This window comes from Sceloporus occidentalis, unplaced genomic scaffold (assembly GCF_023333645.1).
Source record: "Sceloporus occidentalis isolate IW3139 unplaced genomic scaffold, rSceOcc1.0.p SCAF_3, whole genome shotgun sequence".
Taxonomy (NCBI): domain Eukaryota; kingdom Metazoa; phylum Chordata; class Lepidosauria; order Squamata; family Phrynosomatidae; genus Sceloporus; species Sceloporus occidentalis.
The window spans coordinates 100,332,977-100,349,807 of record NW_028316983.1 but is presented as its reverse complement, the minus strand read 5'-3'; the positions used below and the strand labels follow the sequence as shown (position 1 = coordinate 100,349,807).

General features: G+C 39.9%; 1 protein-coding gene and 1 pseudogene across 8 annotated transcripts in view; one reads left to right on the top strand and one right to left on the bottom strand.

Moving 5' to 3' along the window:
* The window catches only part of LOC149316480 (ecotropic viral integration site 5 protein homolog), an 87,504-nt gene that overhangs the window by 50,515 nt on the left and 20,158 nt on the right, over positions 1–16,831 (top strand). For all 8 annotated transcript variants that reach the window (XM_089515627.1, XM_089515628.1, XM_089515630.1 and 5 more), the window contains 5 exons: positions 2,522–2,656; positions 3,412–3,552; positions 4,804–4,962; positions 8,552–8,698; positions 9,939–10,034. In XM_089515627.1, coding sequence (XP_089371753.1) covers positions 2,522–2,656; positions 3,412–3,552; positions 4,804–4,962; positions 8,552–8,698; positions 9,939–10,034 — 678 coding nt within the window. The remainder of the gene's footprint in view (positions 1–2,521; positions 2,657–3,411; positions 3,553–4,803; positions 4,963–8,551; positions 8,699–9,938; positions 10,035–16,831) is intronic.
* LOC149316481 (tektin-2 pseudogene) lies at positions 13,217–14,835 on the bottom strand (annotated as a pseudogene).

Genomic DNA, 16,831 nt, shown 5'->3' with positions numbered 1-16,831 from the left:
CCTGCTTCAGACTGTCACAGGAGATTGCTTGTGGAAGGAATAGGGAATGCCTCTCTGCTGCATAAAATCAATGGAAGAACTGAAAATTTGGATGGTTCCTTGTCCCAGCCCCCTGCCAAACTATTCATGGCAGGTGGCTGAAATTCAAAGACTTTGTTTACATTTCTTCATGTGACAGTTTTATAAAATGTTTAATTTTACGTATAGTTTTATATGAATTCTGCACCAAAACATTATTCTGGGGGGTTAAAAAGTCTCCTCTGAGGCTAAGAGAGTGTGACTTCCCAAGGTCACCCTGTGGGATTCCATGACTGAATCCTGGTCTCTGGTGTCCTAATCCAACACCCAAACCACTACACCACACTGTTTCTTGAACATACAACATGTAGTGAGAAATGGAGTGTCAGGACCATGAGGCACACTTGGCCTGGAAATGACATGGATGTGGCCACTAGGTGGAACTGAAGCAGAGGTAACTACAGTTGAAGTGGCAGGTGTGTATGAGTCAGCATTTGGAAGCTGTGCATCATGGGACGTCTGATGCAACATGCAAGTAGGTGGAGTCAGCCAGCAGTGCATCATGGGCAATGGTATGATGCAACCTGCACTGGGGATGAAACCAGTCTGGTTTTATTGGTGGCAACACACCACATGACTTCACAGAAGACCATCTATATAAGGGAGAAGGTGACTAGCTCCATTGTTGGGTTGTTGTGGTTGGTGACTGGCGAAGCACTTTGTCTAATTGCGTATAGAGCTGTGAGTATCCAAGACAGCTGTCTGGTACTCTGTGCGATCTTGTAAATAGCTTGCAACAAGTGATTAAAGCCCTCGTGTTTGAGAGAACCTTGCTGTCCAGCAGTGTTATTGCTTCAAGCTGGGAGCTCAAGGCTGGTCAGCCTGCGTGGGAGGAATTTTTCCTTCTCAGCCTGAAGCCTTTGCAAATGTCTCTCCAAGAGCCTTCTCGTAGTGTCTTGCCTGTGTGGATCAACTCTACACGTGGTCGTAGTGGGCAAGCGTGTCTCTCTACGCCCCAATATGGAGGACAGACAAGATGGAACAGTAGCTATATGAAACATTTTAAATTCAGATGCTGCCTGCACAGATTCAGACTTATCATGCTTAACAACCACAGTCAGTAAAACATTTTAAATAGAAACTGATATTATAAAAATCCCATTCAGGGTACCCTACCTTTCTTGTACACCAAGTATGCACACATAGATTCAGCTTAGTCTCCAGTGGTCTTTTTTTACATTCTTTTTTCACCTTTTGATTCTTGGATGTGTAATATTTTTTGTTGTGGATTGTACTACTTCTGTTACAAATCTAATAAGTATTTTTTTAAAAAATAAAATATGGGTGAGGTGCTGATTGGCAATACCTAGTCAACCCCCATAACCTAATTAAGACTGATGTGGGAATCATGTAGCCTTCTAAATGTTGCTGGATTGCAACTCGCAGTATTCCTCAGCATACGCCAGGATTGGGGGTGGGACACATGACTTCTACTCCCAAATGAGACCTTTGGTAACAAATTACTACAAACATAAATCTGTTAATTGTGATGAGTAACCTTGTGCTTGCCATGGGTGATGTTTCCTTGCCTTGGGTGGTGCTCCAGTGTTTCTTTCTGCTACAAGAGGGATAGCTGTAAATGCTGTGCCAAATAAAGATGCTATGGGAGTGCAAAACTGGCCTTTCATTAGTCACCGCAGCAGACTGGCTGACTCAGATGATCTGTACTTGGAAAAACACAATGACTTAACGGCTAGCTGGAGAAGTAAAAATATTTAGGTCTTAAAATACCTCTATTATACCCTCAGGTTTGGGTGCAGTTTGTCAATGGGGGCCAATTTTTTGTGGCGCCACAAAACGCTGAATGTCCTGACTAACAGAATGACTAAAACAAGGTTTGGGAAAACTGGAGGTGTGCTTCCCACAGCTTTCAAAACAATCTAATGTCCTATTTAAACTTCAGGTGTGGCATAGTGTAAAAAATCACTGTCCTAAGCCATTGAGTGCCTGCACCCTTGTAGGAGCAAGCCCTGTTTTGCTTGTCCTGGTGATGATCTAAGCATGTATTGAGAGAAGAAGTCTATGGTTCTCCAAGCATGAACCCATTTCTTTTCCTGCTTATCTTGTTTGGAGTACTTAGGCAGATATACCTACATTTCAAGATCATAGATATATTCTTTGTGATCTCTGCAACTCACTTGTCTTATGTCAAGTAGCTTTTGGCAGAAATCCTGGCCTCACATCTTCAGCACACATGGTCTGTTGTTCCAGATCAACTCTTCTTCACTTCTTTTCCATGTGCCAACAGAGCAGAAGCATTGAAAAAGATTTCCAATTGTTAGTTACTACAGTTCTACTTTTTATATCATCTTTGATTACTGTTCAGTAACGTTTGTTTTACCTTAGTTTTTTAAAGAAAATTTGTAAATGATGCTCTCTAGTTTAGTAGGCAATCACTGTTTTCTCTGCCTTAATAGTAATATTGAATTTACTTACTCTATAGCACAAGTGTAGTCCCCGTTACAGTGAAGATTTTGTGCTACAGTTGGAAAAAGAGCTGGTACAGGCAAGACTGAGCGAAGCTGAATCCCACTGTGCTTTGAAAGAAATGCAAGATAAAGTTCTTGAGATGGAAAAGGCAAGTCAAACCAGAATGTTTTGTTCAGTACAGCAGAACTTCATGAGTCTGTTGAAATTATAATAATATTCCAGAGTGTTTAAGCTTAATGTTAAGTAGGTTGAGTAACAACATCTATTTTCCAACACAAGAATTTTTCCTGTAATGATTAAACAGTTTAGAACCAGGATATTTGAAAGGTCTCCTCCATCCAAATCCAATCTTCTCTGTTTACTGCTTTTAAAATTGGAGGCTCTGGTATGCATACCTCCGCTTTCAGAAGTATAATTAATTAATTAATGGCACACCATTCCCACAGTATTGGGATTTAATAGTACCGTTAATGGATAGATGAGATACCTAAGTCATTTTCTGTTGCAGAATTTCTTTCCCAGAAGCTGTCCCCCTCTCTGGTAAGCTTTAGGCAAGCAACTCAGCCACTTTTTATTTCCTTGAGCTTTTAGTGTGAGTCCTAGAATCTACTTTTACATCGAGTCATTGGCTCTTGTTCTGTATTTTAATGTTCAGTGCTTTGCAGAAGTATCCACAAACTATTATTTGACTTTTCCACATTTTATTGTATTACAACCTGGAATTTAAATTAATGGACACTGTTATCACTTGATGTACTCAATGTCGTGAAAGTGCATAATATTTTTTATTGGAAGAAGCATAGCATTATATAGGTCTTGAGTTCCTTTCAGCTCTGTTATGTGTTCTGCAGTGCCAATATTGTGTTTGTATGTTCAGTTTCTTAAGAGCTTATTTTATTGCAGAAGAATAGCTCTTTCCCTGATGAGAATAATATTGCTAGGCTTCAAGAGGAATTGATTGCTGTGAAGCTAAGAGAGGCAGAAGCTCTGATGGGTCTAAAAGAGCTTAGACAACAAGTGAAAGATTTGGAGGAGCACTGGCAGGTAAGGCCAAGTTGATTTGTCAGTAAGATGTTCAGATTAGTAGGCAAGGCTGGGATACATGCAAAGGAAAAGAATCACATGAGTGCTGGTTCCAGATGCAGAAATTCCATGTGTTCATTTTGATGTCCGATCTTCAGCAAATAGTTTTTAAAAACTTTTTTCTGTAACTGATGTTGTTATAAACTTCATGGGAGATGTGCAGATTCTTGTGCTAATACAATTGGCCCTTCTTATACAGTGATGTTTTATACGCAAATTCAAGCATCCATGGTTTGAAAATGTTCAAAAAAAGTATAAATTTCAAATATCAAACCTTGATTTTCTAATTTTTATAAAGGACACAATTTTGCTATGTCATTATATTTAATGGGACTTGAGCATCCACAGATTTTGTTATCCACAGGGGATCTTGGAACCAAACCCCAGCATATAACAAGGGTCCACTGTATACATACACGCACACAAACATAGGGCCCGAACAGACAGGCCAAAATAAAGCGGCTTCGGGTCACTTTGGAGGTATGCTGTTTACCGACACACACATCTTAAGAGGCCAGAAGTGGTGCAAAAGCTGTGCTCCAGTACTTAGAACTGGAGCGTGGCTTTGGTGCGGCTTCCGGCCTCTTAGGATGCATGCATCATTTAAATAGCATACCTCCAAAGTGACCCGAAGCAGCTTTATTTTGGACTGTCTGTTCGGGCCCATACATGATCTTACAGCCTTCTCGTATGCTTGTTTACTTAGAAGTAATATCAGTTGGATAGCTCAGTGAGAGCAGTTTTAGAATGGCTTTTGTCCATATCAACCTACAAAATAATGTTGTCTTACACTGGACAACTTGATCAATAGTGTGAAAAGATCAGTAAGCAGCAGATGTTTCTGCTGCTGAGCCAAGTTCAGTTAGCAGTACTGTTCAATATGTCTTTTGTCCTTATGAGCATATTCGTTGCTGAAAGCTCTTTGCTCTAAATGCTGTGTTCCCATTCCTGCCCCCCCCCCCCCCCCCGGTGCTTGTACAGTCAGCCCTCTGTATTTTTTACTTTGCTATTGTATTTAATGGACCTTGAGCATCCATGGAGTTTGGTATCAACAGGGGCTCCTGGAACCAACCCCCCGTGGATAACAAGGATCCACTGTATTCAGTATTGTTGAATGATACTTCTTGCATGCTTAATCCCAGCTGAAGAAATTTTTTGATTTTTGAGACAGGGATTTATGTTAAAACATAATAATTTAAAAAATATTTTTAGCGTCATCTAGTTCGCACTACAGGAAGATGGAAAGATCCACCTAAAAAGAATGCTGTAAATGAACTGCAAGATGAACTAATGACAGTTAGACTCCGAGAAGCAGAAACTCAAGCAGAGTTGAAAGAGGTAAAACAAAGGATGATGGAAATGGAAACACAGGTAAGAGCTATAATAATAATAATATTTATTTATTTATTTATTTATTTATTTATTTATACCCTGCTCTTCAGCCAAAAAACTATCAGAGCGACTTACAAATTGTTAATTAGACATATCCCTGCATTACATTCTAAAAAGGAGAAGGGAATGGCAGTGGGGAAGGGGGAAAATCCAGCAGATCTCTCCCTCAAAGGCCTGGACCATGGCAGATGCACTGGAGGGAGAGCCCTTCTTTTTACTCTGATTAGGCACGATGGAGCTGGCCTGCCCTTCTCTCCCTCTGGATGATGGTGGATGGATGGAGGGTACTTTAGTACCTTTTAGTGTCCTAAAGGGCACTGAATGTCAATGTTCCATTGAAAGAATTCCCTGGGGTACAGAAAGTTACACAATCATTGGTGGAACTGAGTGTGACTAGAAGTATGCAGTGTAATATTAATGCTACCCTCATTTCTGAAGTTTCTGATGTGATCTTGGGCCATCTGAAATTTCCTAATCAAGTCCATTTCACAGAGAGGCTAAAATAGACTAAAGACCACATAAAGTACTTTGAGGGCTTTGGAATGAGCAGGAGAGTGAGTGTGGTGATGATAGCAGGGATGGAAAATCTTTTATTACTTCACTCTCTTATACTATAATAATTAAAATACAGATGGTCCTCCATATGCACAAATTCTGCATCTACGGAGTCAGTCATCTACAGCTTAAAAATATTCAAAAATATATACCCCCCCCCCAAAAAAAACCCCTTGATTTTGCTATTTTATATAAGAGACACCATTTTACTATGCCAGTGTATATAATAGGACTTGAGAATCCATGGATTTTGATATTTATGGGTGATCCTGGACGCCAGTGGATACCAAAGGGCCCACTGTAGTTTTCTTATCACTTCTGGACAAAACAAATACACCTCCAACTTATTCTACCCATATTTAAATGTAGCAAAATGTTGTTTAGGAATTATTCTTCTGAGAGAAACATGTTTTTTGTTTAAAAAGTTTGTTTTCTATGTAGAAAACAGGTTTTCTATGCAGGACAGAGTGTTTTCTGCAAAGGAAACCCATGTTCTGTGCAGAAAGCAGCGGCTTGCACAAAAGAATGTCTTTTTCTCTGAGGAATAATTCCTCTCCAGAATAATAATAATAATACACAACACTTTGGGATGTCAATTACCAAGAGAAAATGGTCAAAACTCTCATTCTGGTCTATTATTATTTTTGATGGAGATTCCTGACAGTTAGAAAACCTGTTTTTCAACCTGCAATATTCACAAAATAGATAACAGCATCACTGTTGTTCCAATTCATTCTGTGTTTTTTTGTGTTTCCTAAATGTCTTCCCCAGCATGTAATGTCTAAATGAGTTCCAATGTCTTGTAAAAATTAACACTTTCAGTTTTTTAGTAGACACTTCCTAAATAAAATAGTAACATTTCATGTATTAGTACTTTTACAATAGCATGAATTATTACCAATTCACATCTGTAACGTTCAGACATAGAAATAATATGAAAATTTTAACCCGTAAAATATTATGGTAATGATGATAAATGAATGTTCATACAAAAATAAAGTGCAGAAATACCACTAGAGAAATTCTGGAATGTTAGTATTGACATTATAAAAGATAAAGTCATATTAACTTTATAATTTATAAAAGTTAAGTATTATAGTTTAATTACGACTAAACCTAGCAAGGTCAATCTGAATAATTTTGGGAATATGAGGGAGAGGCTTTGCTCTAGCTCCTTCATCAGAAGGGCTATATTGACAACGCTGTAGATATATTGTTTGTGAAAAAAATACTATTTATTTAAAACATTTATTATATATAAAAAATCTCAAGTTGTCTAACAATAATATTCAAACAATAAAATAAAAATTCTGTACGAAATGTAGCATAATTTTTTAAAAGCACCTATTAAAATAATGGGTCATTCTCCAGCAATAGAAACAATTAAATACAGTATGTTAAAAAAAAAGAAGAAGTCAATGACTTTAACAAATATATCACTGTATAGGTTATATAGCAAAAAGTGGTTAGTTTCCCTAATCCTTTCAGTCAGCAGGGGGTGTACTTGTTCTATTTGATCACACAGGTATCACAAATAACATGTTGCTTTCTCAAGTGTGCAACAATTCGGTATTAAATACAAATAGTTTTCTTAGCTATAAGCACTGTAGAACCAAACTGTGCATTTAAAAGGAAAACTCGGACAACCTTGTTGTAAATGAGCTTAACTTTTCATTTTATTTGGTCTATTTTTTATCCTTGATAGCAAATGGATGACAAATCTGATCGAGACAATAACAAATGTCTTTTTAAAGATTACGTTAAGTAAATGAACTGAGATAAGTAACCCATGCTCACATTCCAAACTAGGCTGCAATTTATCACTTAGAATGATCAAATGGAATGCATAGCCAGTACAGTCTGCAAGCAATGAGATATGCCATCACTTTAGGAAAGCTGCTATGGAATTATCCACAGTTGTGGCACTGCACACATTAAAATGTTAAGTTTAAGCCTAAGAATAAAAAATAGCCTTTTGAGAACCTTCTTCTCTGAGAGGAAATAGTATGCTGGGTTGTGGTGTGTATGTGTGTGTGCCATCATGACATTTAGGCAAGTCCAACCACACACATCTTGCTAGGAGACTATGTCTGCAAGTTAGCTATGTATCCAAAATTATTCTTGCGATAGCCTAGCATGGCATAGTGGTTTGAGTTTTGGAGTAAGTCTCTGGAGAATAGGGCTTGATTCCCTGCTCAGTTATGGTAACTCTTATCTTAGGGTTTTCCTGACAAGATTTGTTTGGAAGAGGTTTACCATGGCCTTCATCTGAGACTGAGAGCATGTGACTTGCCTAAGGTCACCCAATGGGTTTCATGGCTGAGTGGGAATTGAACCCTGGCCTCCAGAGTTGTATTCCAGCACTGAAACCACTATGCCACACTACCTTTTAGTCTCTTGTAAGGATAATTTTGGATATGTAGCTTACTTGCAGATATAGTCTCCTAGCAATGTATGTGTAGTTGGGTCACTGGACAGACAGAGACAGAGACATTAACTTACTTATGATTGACTTATACTGGCAGTTGTTAATGAATTCCCATCTTCCAGTGCTCATTGACACTCACTGGCAAAGACAAGATTGGTTAGAGTCATCATCTCTTTTAGCATAGCTGTATAAATCTAATAGAAGGAAGAGCTTAGTGAATAGCTTTTTAAGGGCTGTAGTCATGGCTGTTCTTGTTCTAATAACTGGCCCTAAAAGTGACTGTCACTGCTGAATATATTTGGCAGAATGCATCTGTGTACAAGAGTGCAGCCTTGGGGAGTTTTCCTAGAAAAGTGCAACAACTGTTTAACATCTCTGAGTATATTATCTTTGGTGGGTTCGTAGTGAATTGGATTGACAGCTGTTGGCAACAAGATGTAAATGCTTAGGTCTTCATATGAGTGCTGTGCCAAGCCAATATAACCATGAAATTTATGCTTATTTATAAGCCTTTGCTACCACAGATGTATTGGACTGAAGGCTAATGCATTCTGCTTTTTTCCCCATGCAAACTTTCCTTATCAGAGCCAGATAAATAGTAACCATTTGCGGAGGGCAGAGCAAGAGATCAGCAGTCTTCAAGGGAAAGTACACTATCTCTCTGCACAAAACAAAGGGCTTCTGTCTCAGCTAACTGAATCCAAGCGAAAGCAAGCAGAGATTGAATGCAAGGTACATAATTTAGATAAATTAAATATAATAAGCATTTCATATTCAGATTTTTTTAAAAATTAACAGTCTATGTTGCACTGCCTTCACCTGACACTTGTTTCAGGGTGAATATTAGATTTAATGCTGGATTATCATGGTCATCTTGAGGAACCATTTATATATTAGACCAGGGGTTCTCTGACTTTGTTCTTCCAGTTGGACTTCAGCCTCCAGAAGCCCTAGTCAGCTTGGCCAACCATCGAAAACATCTGGAACACAAAAGTTTGAGAACCACTGTATTTGACAAAAATGCATTTATCTAATGGAACAGAGAATTTGATATTTTTTTAAAAAATGTTCTTCATTATTTTGTTTTCATTTTGTACATCATCACATAGCTCTTTCGAGAACATACCCAGAAAGCCATACTCCCAGGAGAATCTGGATGCAATCATTATTGTGCATATATGAAAGTTGAATATATTGTTCAGTGTGTATTCAATACTAACTGATTCTTTCTATTTATGTAAATATATACATACATTATGTTTTATTTATAGCTGCATGGAATAAAAGAGAATCCCTAGCTAGAGTATTGTACTGGATGTTAAAAAGTGTGAGTGTAGGGGAATCTGATTATCAAAATGAGCCAAAAAGAGCAGAACATCTAAAGAAGTCTATTTGGACTACTCAGTGGTTCTCTGCTCCTGCCACATCTGAGAATTGCTCATTATCATGTTTTAATCATGCAGCCTTTCTCAAGAGGGCATTGTTGGATTTTTGCTTTGATTCTACTGGGGCTGATGTGTTGGTTTATCATGAAGACAGAGCAAATATGAAGTGAATGCCTGAACCTTTTAAGAATATGCTTCTATAATTACTTAAGACAGAAAGAGAATCTGCTTGCACCTTTTGTTTTCATGCATGTTTGTTTTAATTTCCCCCTTTATTGTGCTGCTGTGATATAGAAGTAAGGAAGGAAACACATAGTTCACTTAATGGACTCGTACATTGCAGAGAGCTGGTGGGGACTTCAGTTTTTTCTTGTTTTCAGGAAATAAAATCATTAATCAAACCAATCGATCATTAATTTTATTGAGTTCACTTTGGGTATAGTCTGTAAATAAAGTACTGTAAATACTGAAAGTATGCAGGGCAAAAGGCTACCTAATTACTTTTCATGAAGCACAAGTCATCACTTCTAACTGCTAAGGAATCAGGAGATTTCTTTTCTTAACTTTTCCTGTTTCCTTATCCCCAGAATAAGGAAGAAGTGATGGCTGTAAGACTCCGAGAGGCAGACAGCATAGCAGCTGTAGCAGAACTCCAGCAGCATATTGCAGAACTAGAAATTCAGGTAAGAATGAAAAAAAAACTTTAAAGCCTTAAAAAAACTCCCTAATTCAGGTTTAATACACAGTACATAGCTGGTAACAGTTCATTCCTAAAGTATTCATAGAACTTATAAGAGTTGGAACGGTTAGCGTGTGTGTTGAATTCCTTCAAGTCGTTTCTAACATATTATGACACTAAGGTGAACCTATCATGGGGTTTTCCTGGCTAGTTTCTTCAGAGGGGGTTTGCCATTGCCATCTTGTGAGGCTGAGAGAGTGTGACTTGCCCAAGGCCACTCAGTGGGTTTTATAGCTGAGCTAGGAATCAAACCCTGGTCTCCAGAGTCATAGCACTATGCTACTCTGGTTCCCTGGATGGATATTAGAGAACTGTTAGTTCAATCACCAGCTCAGTGCAGGATGTAGTTTCAGCCTCCCAGAAGGATGATTGTCCATCCTTCCAGTACAGATATAATGCCACCTATCCATTAGCTGTGGTTAGACGATTAAGAATGGGACACAGTGTTCCTCCTTCCTTGTGTGTGTAACTCTGCTTTTACTGATTGTCATTCACTCTCAGAACAGGACTTGAATTATGGCATTTTAGAGTTCAAACAGTTAGAAACACTGCTAACATATCCCCCACCTTTAAATTTTGCACCATCCTTGACTTGTTCTGAACACTTCAGGTTGAGAAGGCACATCCCCATGTGCAGAAGGCCATGGATATCCAGGAGAAGAGAGCTGCAATGCATGTGAATTTTCTTTGCTGGATGGGAAATCTAGCTGCCAAGTTTAGATGTTTATAAATATGACAGTCCATACTAAAGGGGTTGGACTTACTAGCAAATGTACTAGCTGTCTTAAGAAGACATTGCTAACAGTGTCTTAACACAGTACCTTATTTAGCATTTATGGAGCATTGACCTAAACCACACACATTTTTTTCCTTTTAGAAGAACCCACAGTGCTTTTCTTTTATGTCTACTTTTTGGTGATCATTCTGAAACAAAAACCATGATGGCCACTTCTGTCCTGCCAATTTTATAGCTTTTGTTACTAGGCAGAACAACCAAAGAGTCTTCAGCATTGCATTAATATTTATAAAATTGAAGTAATCTTAAATTGTATTTTTTCATTCAAACAAGTCAGCTTCTTGCTCATTGTGGAGGAGAATTGAAACGTAGTTCTTAAGTTCATCTCTTAGGTCAGTAAATATTCAGTAGAATAATAGTTCAGCAGATTCTCTTCCTCCTAAAGTCAGTTGTATACATCTGAGAATCCATGAGTTCTACTCCTGGGTCATAATGGGGCTATGGCAATTATTCTAAACCATTCAGCTTTCTGTGAAAGGTCTGGGTGTAAGTGTAAGACAGTTGGTATTAAACATGTACACCCACATTATTACTGAAATGACTCTATATGCAAGTCCCTAGATCAAATCACAGTTTTGGAACACCATCAGAGGAATGAACAATGGTTTGTGTTGTTTTTTGTTAGATTTTTCTTTTTTCAAAATAAGCAAAATAAGCTGTGGCTTTTCATACCCGTGACTTTTGTGGGTTAATTGACATATTCTATAGTAATCTGCTTCCATTCCTATCAGGCTTTCTTTTATAAACTTTAAGCATGTTTGAGAGAATGTTTACTGATATTATGATCTCAGACTAACTTTTTTTTGCACAAGAATATAATATAATACATAAAGTTTATAAGTGTGTGTGTTAATATATGGTTTTCTAGTACAGTTGACTCTTTGTATCCAAGGGATTTTTTTATCCATGGATTCAGTGTTCCACAGCTTGAAAATATTTGAAAATAATATAAATTCCAAAAGCAACCTTGATTTTGCCATTTTATAGAAGGGACACCATTTCACTATGCCTTTATATTGAATGGGACTTGGACATCTACAGATTTTGATATCCTGGAAGCAAACCCTAGCCCAATATCATGCTGGTTGACTGCCACCTGCTTTTTTATTTAAATTATATGCATGAAAGTAGGAAAAGTTAAACTTTGCAGAAGAAATCTACCTTGCTGTTACTTTGTGTCAGTCTTTAAGTTCATTGTGTGCTGCAGAAGAACTTGATAGTGGTATTTTTTTCATTAACAAAATAATCTTTTCCACAAATAATAAAGATATCCCATCAACAGTAAACTCTTATGTTCCAAGAAAATAAGTCTCTCTTTAAACTTCATATCACCTTTCTTTAATATTTGTAAGATTCTGTAGAAACATCTTATGTGTCCTGAATGAAGATCTAAAGAGAGAATTTCCATTTTTGTAATTACAGGAAACTTTTTTTTTTACTCTTTAGTAGTACGATGTGTTTTTTGAAAGCTTAGAATGAATCATCCCAGTCACCAAAAGGCCACACAATCCCCATAATCACCCTGATGAATAAACCTAATTTAGTATTCAGTGCAAATTGTTATTGCATGTAGCATTAGCTCACAAAAAAGCCTGCTCCTGAGGCAGGCTATTTCATTATAGTTATACTAAAATGTGCCAGAAAATACCACTAATTTATTATTGAATTATCTGAAGGATAACTTCAGAGGATAGATATTAAAGCTAGAGGTAACAAGATATATCCCTGGCTTTGACACACATTTCCATGAAAAGGTTAAAATTGCCCACCAACATGGCACTGTATCTGTGGTTTCAGTTATGGAGTGGTTGGTCCTTTCTCTGACTCTTTCTGCCAGATGTGGAAATACAGGCATGCCTCAGTAAATGCAAGAAGATGCATCACATGGTACTGTGTTGGTTGGCTTGTTCTCACCCAGCGGTTGAGAACCCTTTGGGGTTGAACGACTCTTTCACAGGGGTCACCTAAGACCATCGGAAAACACATATTTCTGATGGTCTTAGGAACCAAGACATCGCAATTTTATTGTTGGGGGTCACCACAACATGAGGAACTGTATTAAAGGGTTGTGGCATTAGGAGGCTGGAGAACCACTGACTTAGGGAGGGCTTAAGTGCACTGATAAGCAGTCTAGAAGTGTACTTCTATAGGAGCCCTGGTGGCACAGTGGTTAAATGCCTGTACTGCAGCGATTCACTCACAAACCATAAGGTTGCAAGTTCAATACCAGCGAAGGGCTCAAGCTCAGCGCAGGCTTGCATTCTTCCTATGTCGCTAAACTGAGTACCCAGATTGTTGGAGGCAATTAGCTTACACTTTTGGGGGGGCACGTTTGTTTATTGGGTATCACTCTTTCTTCAGTTACCAAAGCCATAAGAGTCAACAAAAGGGGCAGTTACACAGCTTGGGTATGAGGAGCAGGAGAGAAAATGTACATCGTTCAGATGCAACAAATTTCAGCTTGGCTTGGCATGAAAATTAGACATTGCAAGGGACTGTGATGCTCATTTTTCAAAGCAAGCTTTTCTTCAGCATTACTCGGGGAGTCTGGGATCAGACAATCCATATCCTTATCCTATGCCAGCTCCAACTGACGGCTCTTGAGGGCTGAGAGGGTGCGATTGGTGGTTCGGTTGAAGGTGTCCACTTCAGGTACAAATTTCTCAGCAGGGACCATGAGCTTGCGTCTACCATCAATGCACTTGTTATCCAGCAACAAGGAGTTGGACTTGATTTTAATGTCCGCCTGGATGCGGTACAGGTGTTTGTTGAGAGCATCAAGAGCATCCTGTGACTGTAACAGCTTCTGTTTAAGTGCAGCAATGGTACCTTCCAGCTGATGAACCTCATCTGTCAATCCTTGCTGAGCCTGGTCACGGCAAAGCTCCATGTTTGGCCGATAAGTCCGGGTCTCCAGGCGGGTATGAGCCAGTTTCAGATTCCACACTTTGTTTCAGAGATCCTCTTTGAGACGTCTGATATCGCCCCGCATTTCAGCACTTTCTTCCAAGGTATTTTTCTCCTGCCATTTCAACTCATTGAGAGCTCTCTCCAAGTCATGGATATGCTTCCGAAGGGCAAACTCAGTAGCCACACGCTGAGCTTCCAGTTTGTTGTCAGTCTGGGCAACGGTGAGTGCTGTGGTCTCCCGCAACTCAGAAGCCACTTTCATTTCTGCCTCTGCTCGGTCCCTATTGTATTGGCTGTATTGATCCCATTGCTCTGGACTCAACGATCCAATCGGCACTCGGATAGGATTGACTTTGTATGAGATATTGGGAGAATTGGTGTTGAGGGAAACACAGGTCCGGTCAATGTCTAGGGCTTCCATTTTTGCCCGATGGTCAAAGTTCAGCTGTTGACGTGCCTCCTGCAATAGGCAGAGCTGCTCAAAGGCCTCACTCACTTTCTGCTGAAGGGCTTTCTTAGTGCTATCAATCACCTCCACTTCTTTGTACAGCTCATCCTCAGCAGGGTCCTTCACCACATCAATGGCTCGGCGACTCTCCCGAAGAGTAAGATTTTCAATAGCCACATCTAGTGGCAAGTTCTTAGCCTGCAGGGCACGCTCTGCCTGTTTCTTCATCTGGGTTAAGGCATTGATTTCCGTGTCAATATCTGTCAGATATTTGTCCAAGGTTTCCTTCCATCGATTGACACATTCAATCCTCTCGTTGAGACGTGTACAGTTGTCGTGCTCGTCCCATTTTGTCTGGTTGTTTGTTTCATTGTGAAGGGCCCGACCCTCCTGTCTGATCTGGTGAGAGGCGAAGCGCTGGCGCTCAGCATTGGTCACAAGGAGTTCATGACTGGTATGCCAGTCTCGAAGTGTATACCTCTGGCTGTACACTCAGGGTAGCCATGGCAGCTTCCTACTAGAAAAGACAACACCTCTTTTCCCATCCAGTCCTCCTCTTGGCTTCTCCTTCCTACAACTGTTTAATGTTGTTGGTTTGGTTGCTGAGTATGCTTGGAACCGTTGCCAGGCAGCTATGTTCTCCAGAACAAATCTTCCTGCATCTGTTTACAAGGGAGGGAGGGAGGAATCTATGGCAACCTTCTTCAGAGGCTGGACTTGGGGGCTGAAGGTGCACTGCGCTCAAACGGAGCAGCTCCGTCAGGTTGACCGACTCCGAGGCCTCGAAGCCGCCCCCCCAAATAGTCCCCGAGAAGCACTCCCAACAAACATCCTCAGAAGTGGCTCCAAGAAAACGCCCGGCAATTAGCTTACACTTTGTAAACTGCTTAGGGAGTGCTTAAGTGCACTGATAAACGGCATAGAAATGTTATTGCTATACGGTGTTGACATTTCCAGCTGTTAGGGCTTCTGCTTATGTAGTCAGGCATGCAGTCAGGAACAGCTTAGATGAACAGCAACATTCAAAACTTTCACCACCAAAGCTTCTTCCCCGAGATACAGTTTATTGTAGTATTCAGGTGTGTGACTTTGTTCACTAAGCACTTCTCATGATATCCCAGATTCAGTAATGCAGATCCTAATGCAAAGATCAGCAACTGACAGGGCTATGTATCCACCCTCCTTTAAGGGTTACTATATACGGTGGGGCAAAAAAGTATTTAGTCACCCACCAATTGTGCAAGTTCTCCCACTTAAAAAGATGGGAGAGGCCTGTAATTGACATCATAGATAGACCTCAAGTATGAGACACAAAAGACTATGAGAAAATAAATCCAGACAATCACATTGTCTGATTTGGGAAGAATTTATTTGCAAATTATGGTGGAAAATAAGTATTTAGTCAATATCAAAAGTTCATCTCAATACTTTTTTATATATGCTTTGTTGGCAATGACAGAGGTCAAACCTTGCCTGTAAGTTTTCACAAGGTTGGCACACACTGTTGCTGGTATGTTGGCCCATTCCTCCATGCAGATCTCCTCTAGAGCAGTGATGTTTTGGGGCTGTCGCAGGGCAACATGGACTTTCAACTCCCTCGAAAGGTTTTCTATGGGGTTGAGACCTGGAGACAGGCTAGGCCACTCCAGGACCTTGAAGTGATTCTTACAAAGCCACTCCTTTGTTGCCCAGGCAGTGTGTTTGGGATCATTGTCATGCTGAAAGACCCAGCCACGTTTCATCTTCAATGCCTTGCTGATGGAAGGAGGTTTGCACTCAAAATCTCACGATACATGGCCCCATTCATTCTTTCCTGTACACGGATGAGACATCCTGGTCTTTTTGCAGAGAAACAGCCCCAAAGCATGATGTTGCCACCCCCATGCTTCACAATAGGTATGGTGTTTTTTGGATGCAACTCAGCATTCTCTCTCCTCCAAACACGACGAGTTGTGTTTCTACCAAACAGTTCTACTTTGGTTTCATCTGACCATATGACATTCTCCCAGTCCTCTTCTGAATCATCCAAATGCTCTCTAGCAAACTTCAGACGGGCCAGGACATGTACTGGCTTAAGCAGGGGGACACGTCTGGCACTGCAGGATCTGAGTCCCTGGTGGCATAGTGTGTCACTGATGGTAGCCTTTGTTACATTGGTCCCAGCTCTCCACAGGTCATTTACTAGGTCCCCCCATGTGGTTCTGGGATTTTTGTTCACCATTCTTGTGATCATTTTGACCCCACAGGGTGAGATCTTGCGTGGAGCCCCAGATCGAGGGCAATTATTAGTGGTTTTGTATGTCTTCCATTTTCTAATTATCACTCCCACAGTTGATTTCTTCACACCAAGCTGCTCGCCTATTGCAGATGCACTCTTCCCAGCCTGGTGCAGGTCTACAATTTTGTTTCTGGTGTCCTTCAACAGCTCTTTGGTCTTCACCATAGTGCAGTTTGCAGTGTGACTGTTTGAGGATGTGGACAAGTGTCTTTTATAGTGGTAATGGGTTCAAACAGGTGCCATTAATACAGGTAATGAGTGGAGGACAAAGGACCCTCTTAAAGAAGAAGTTACAGGTCTGTGAGAGCC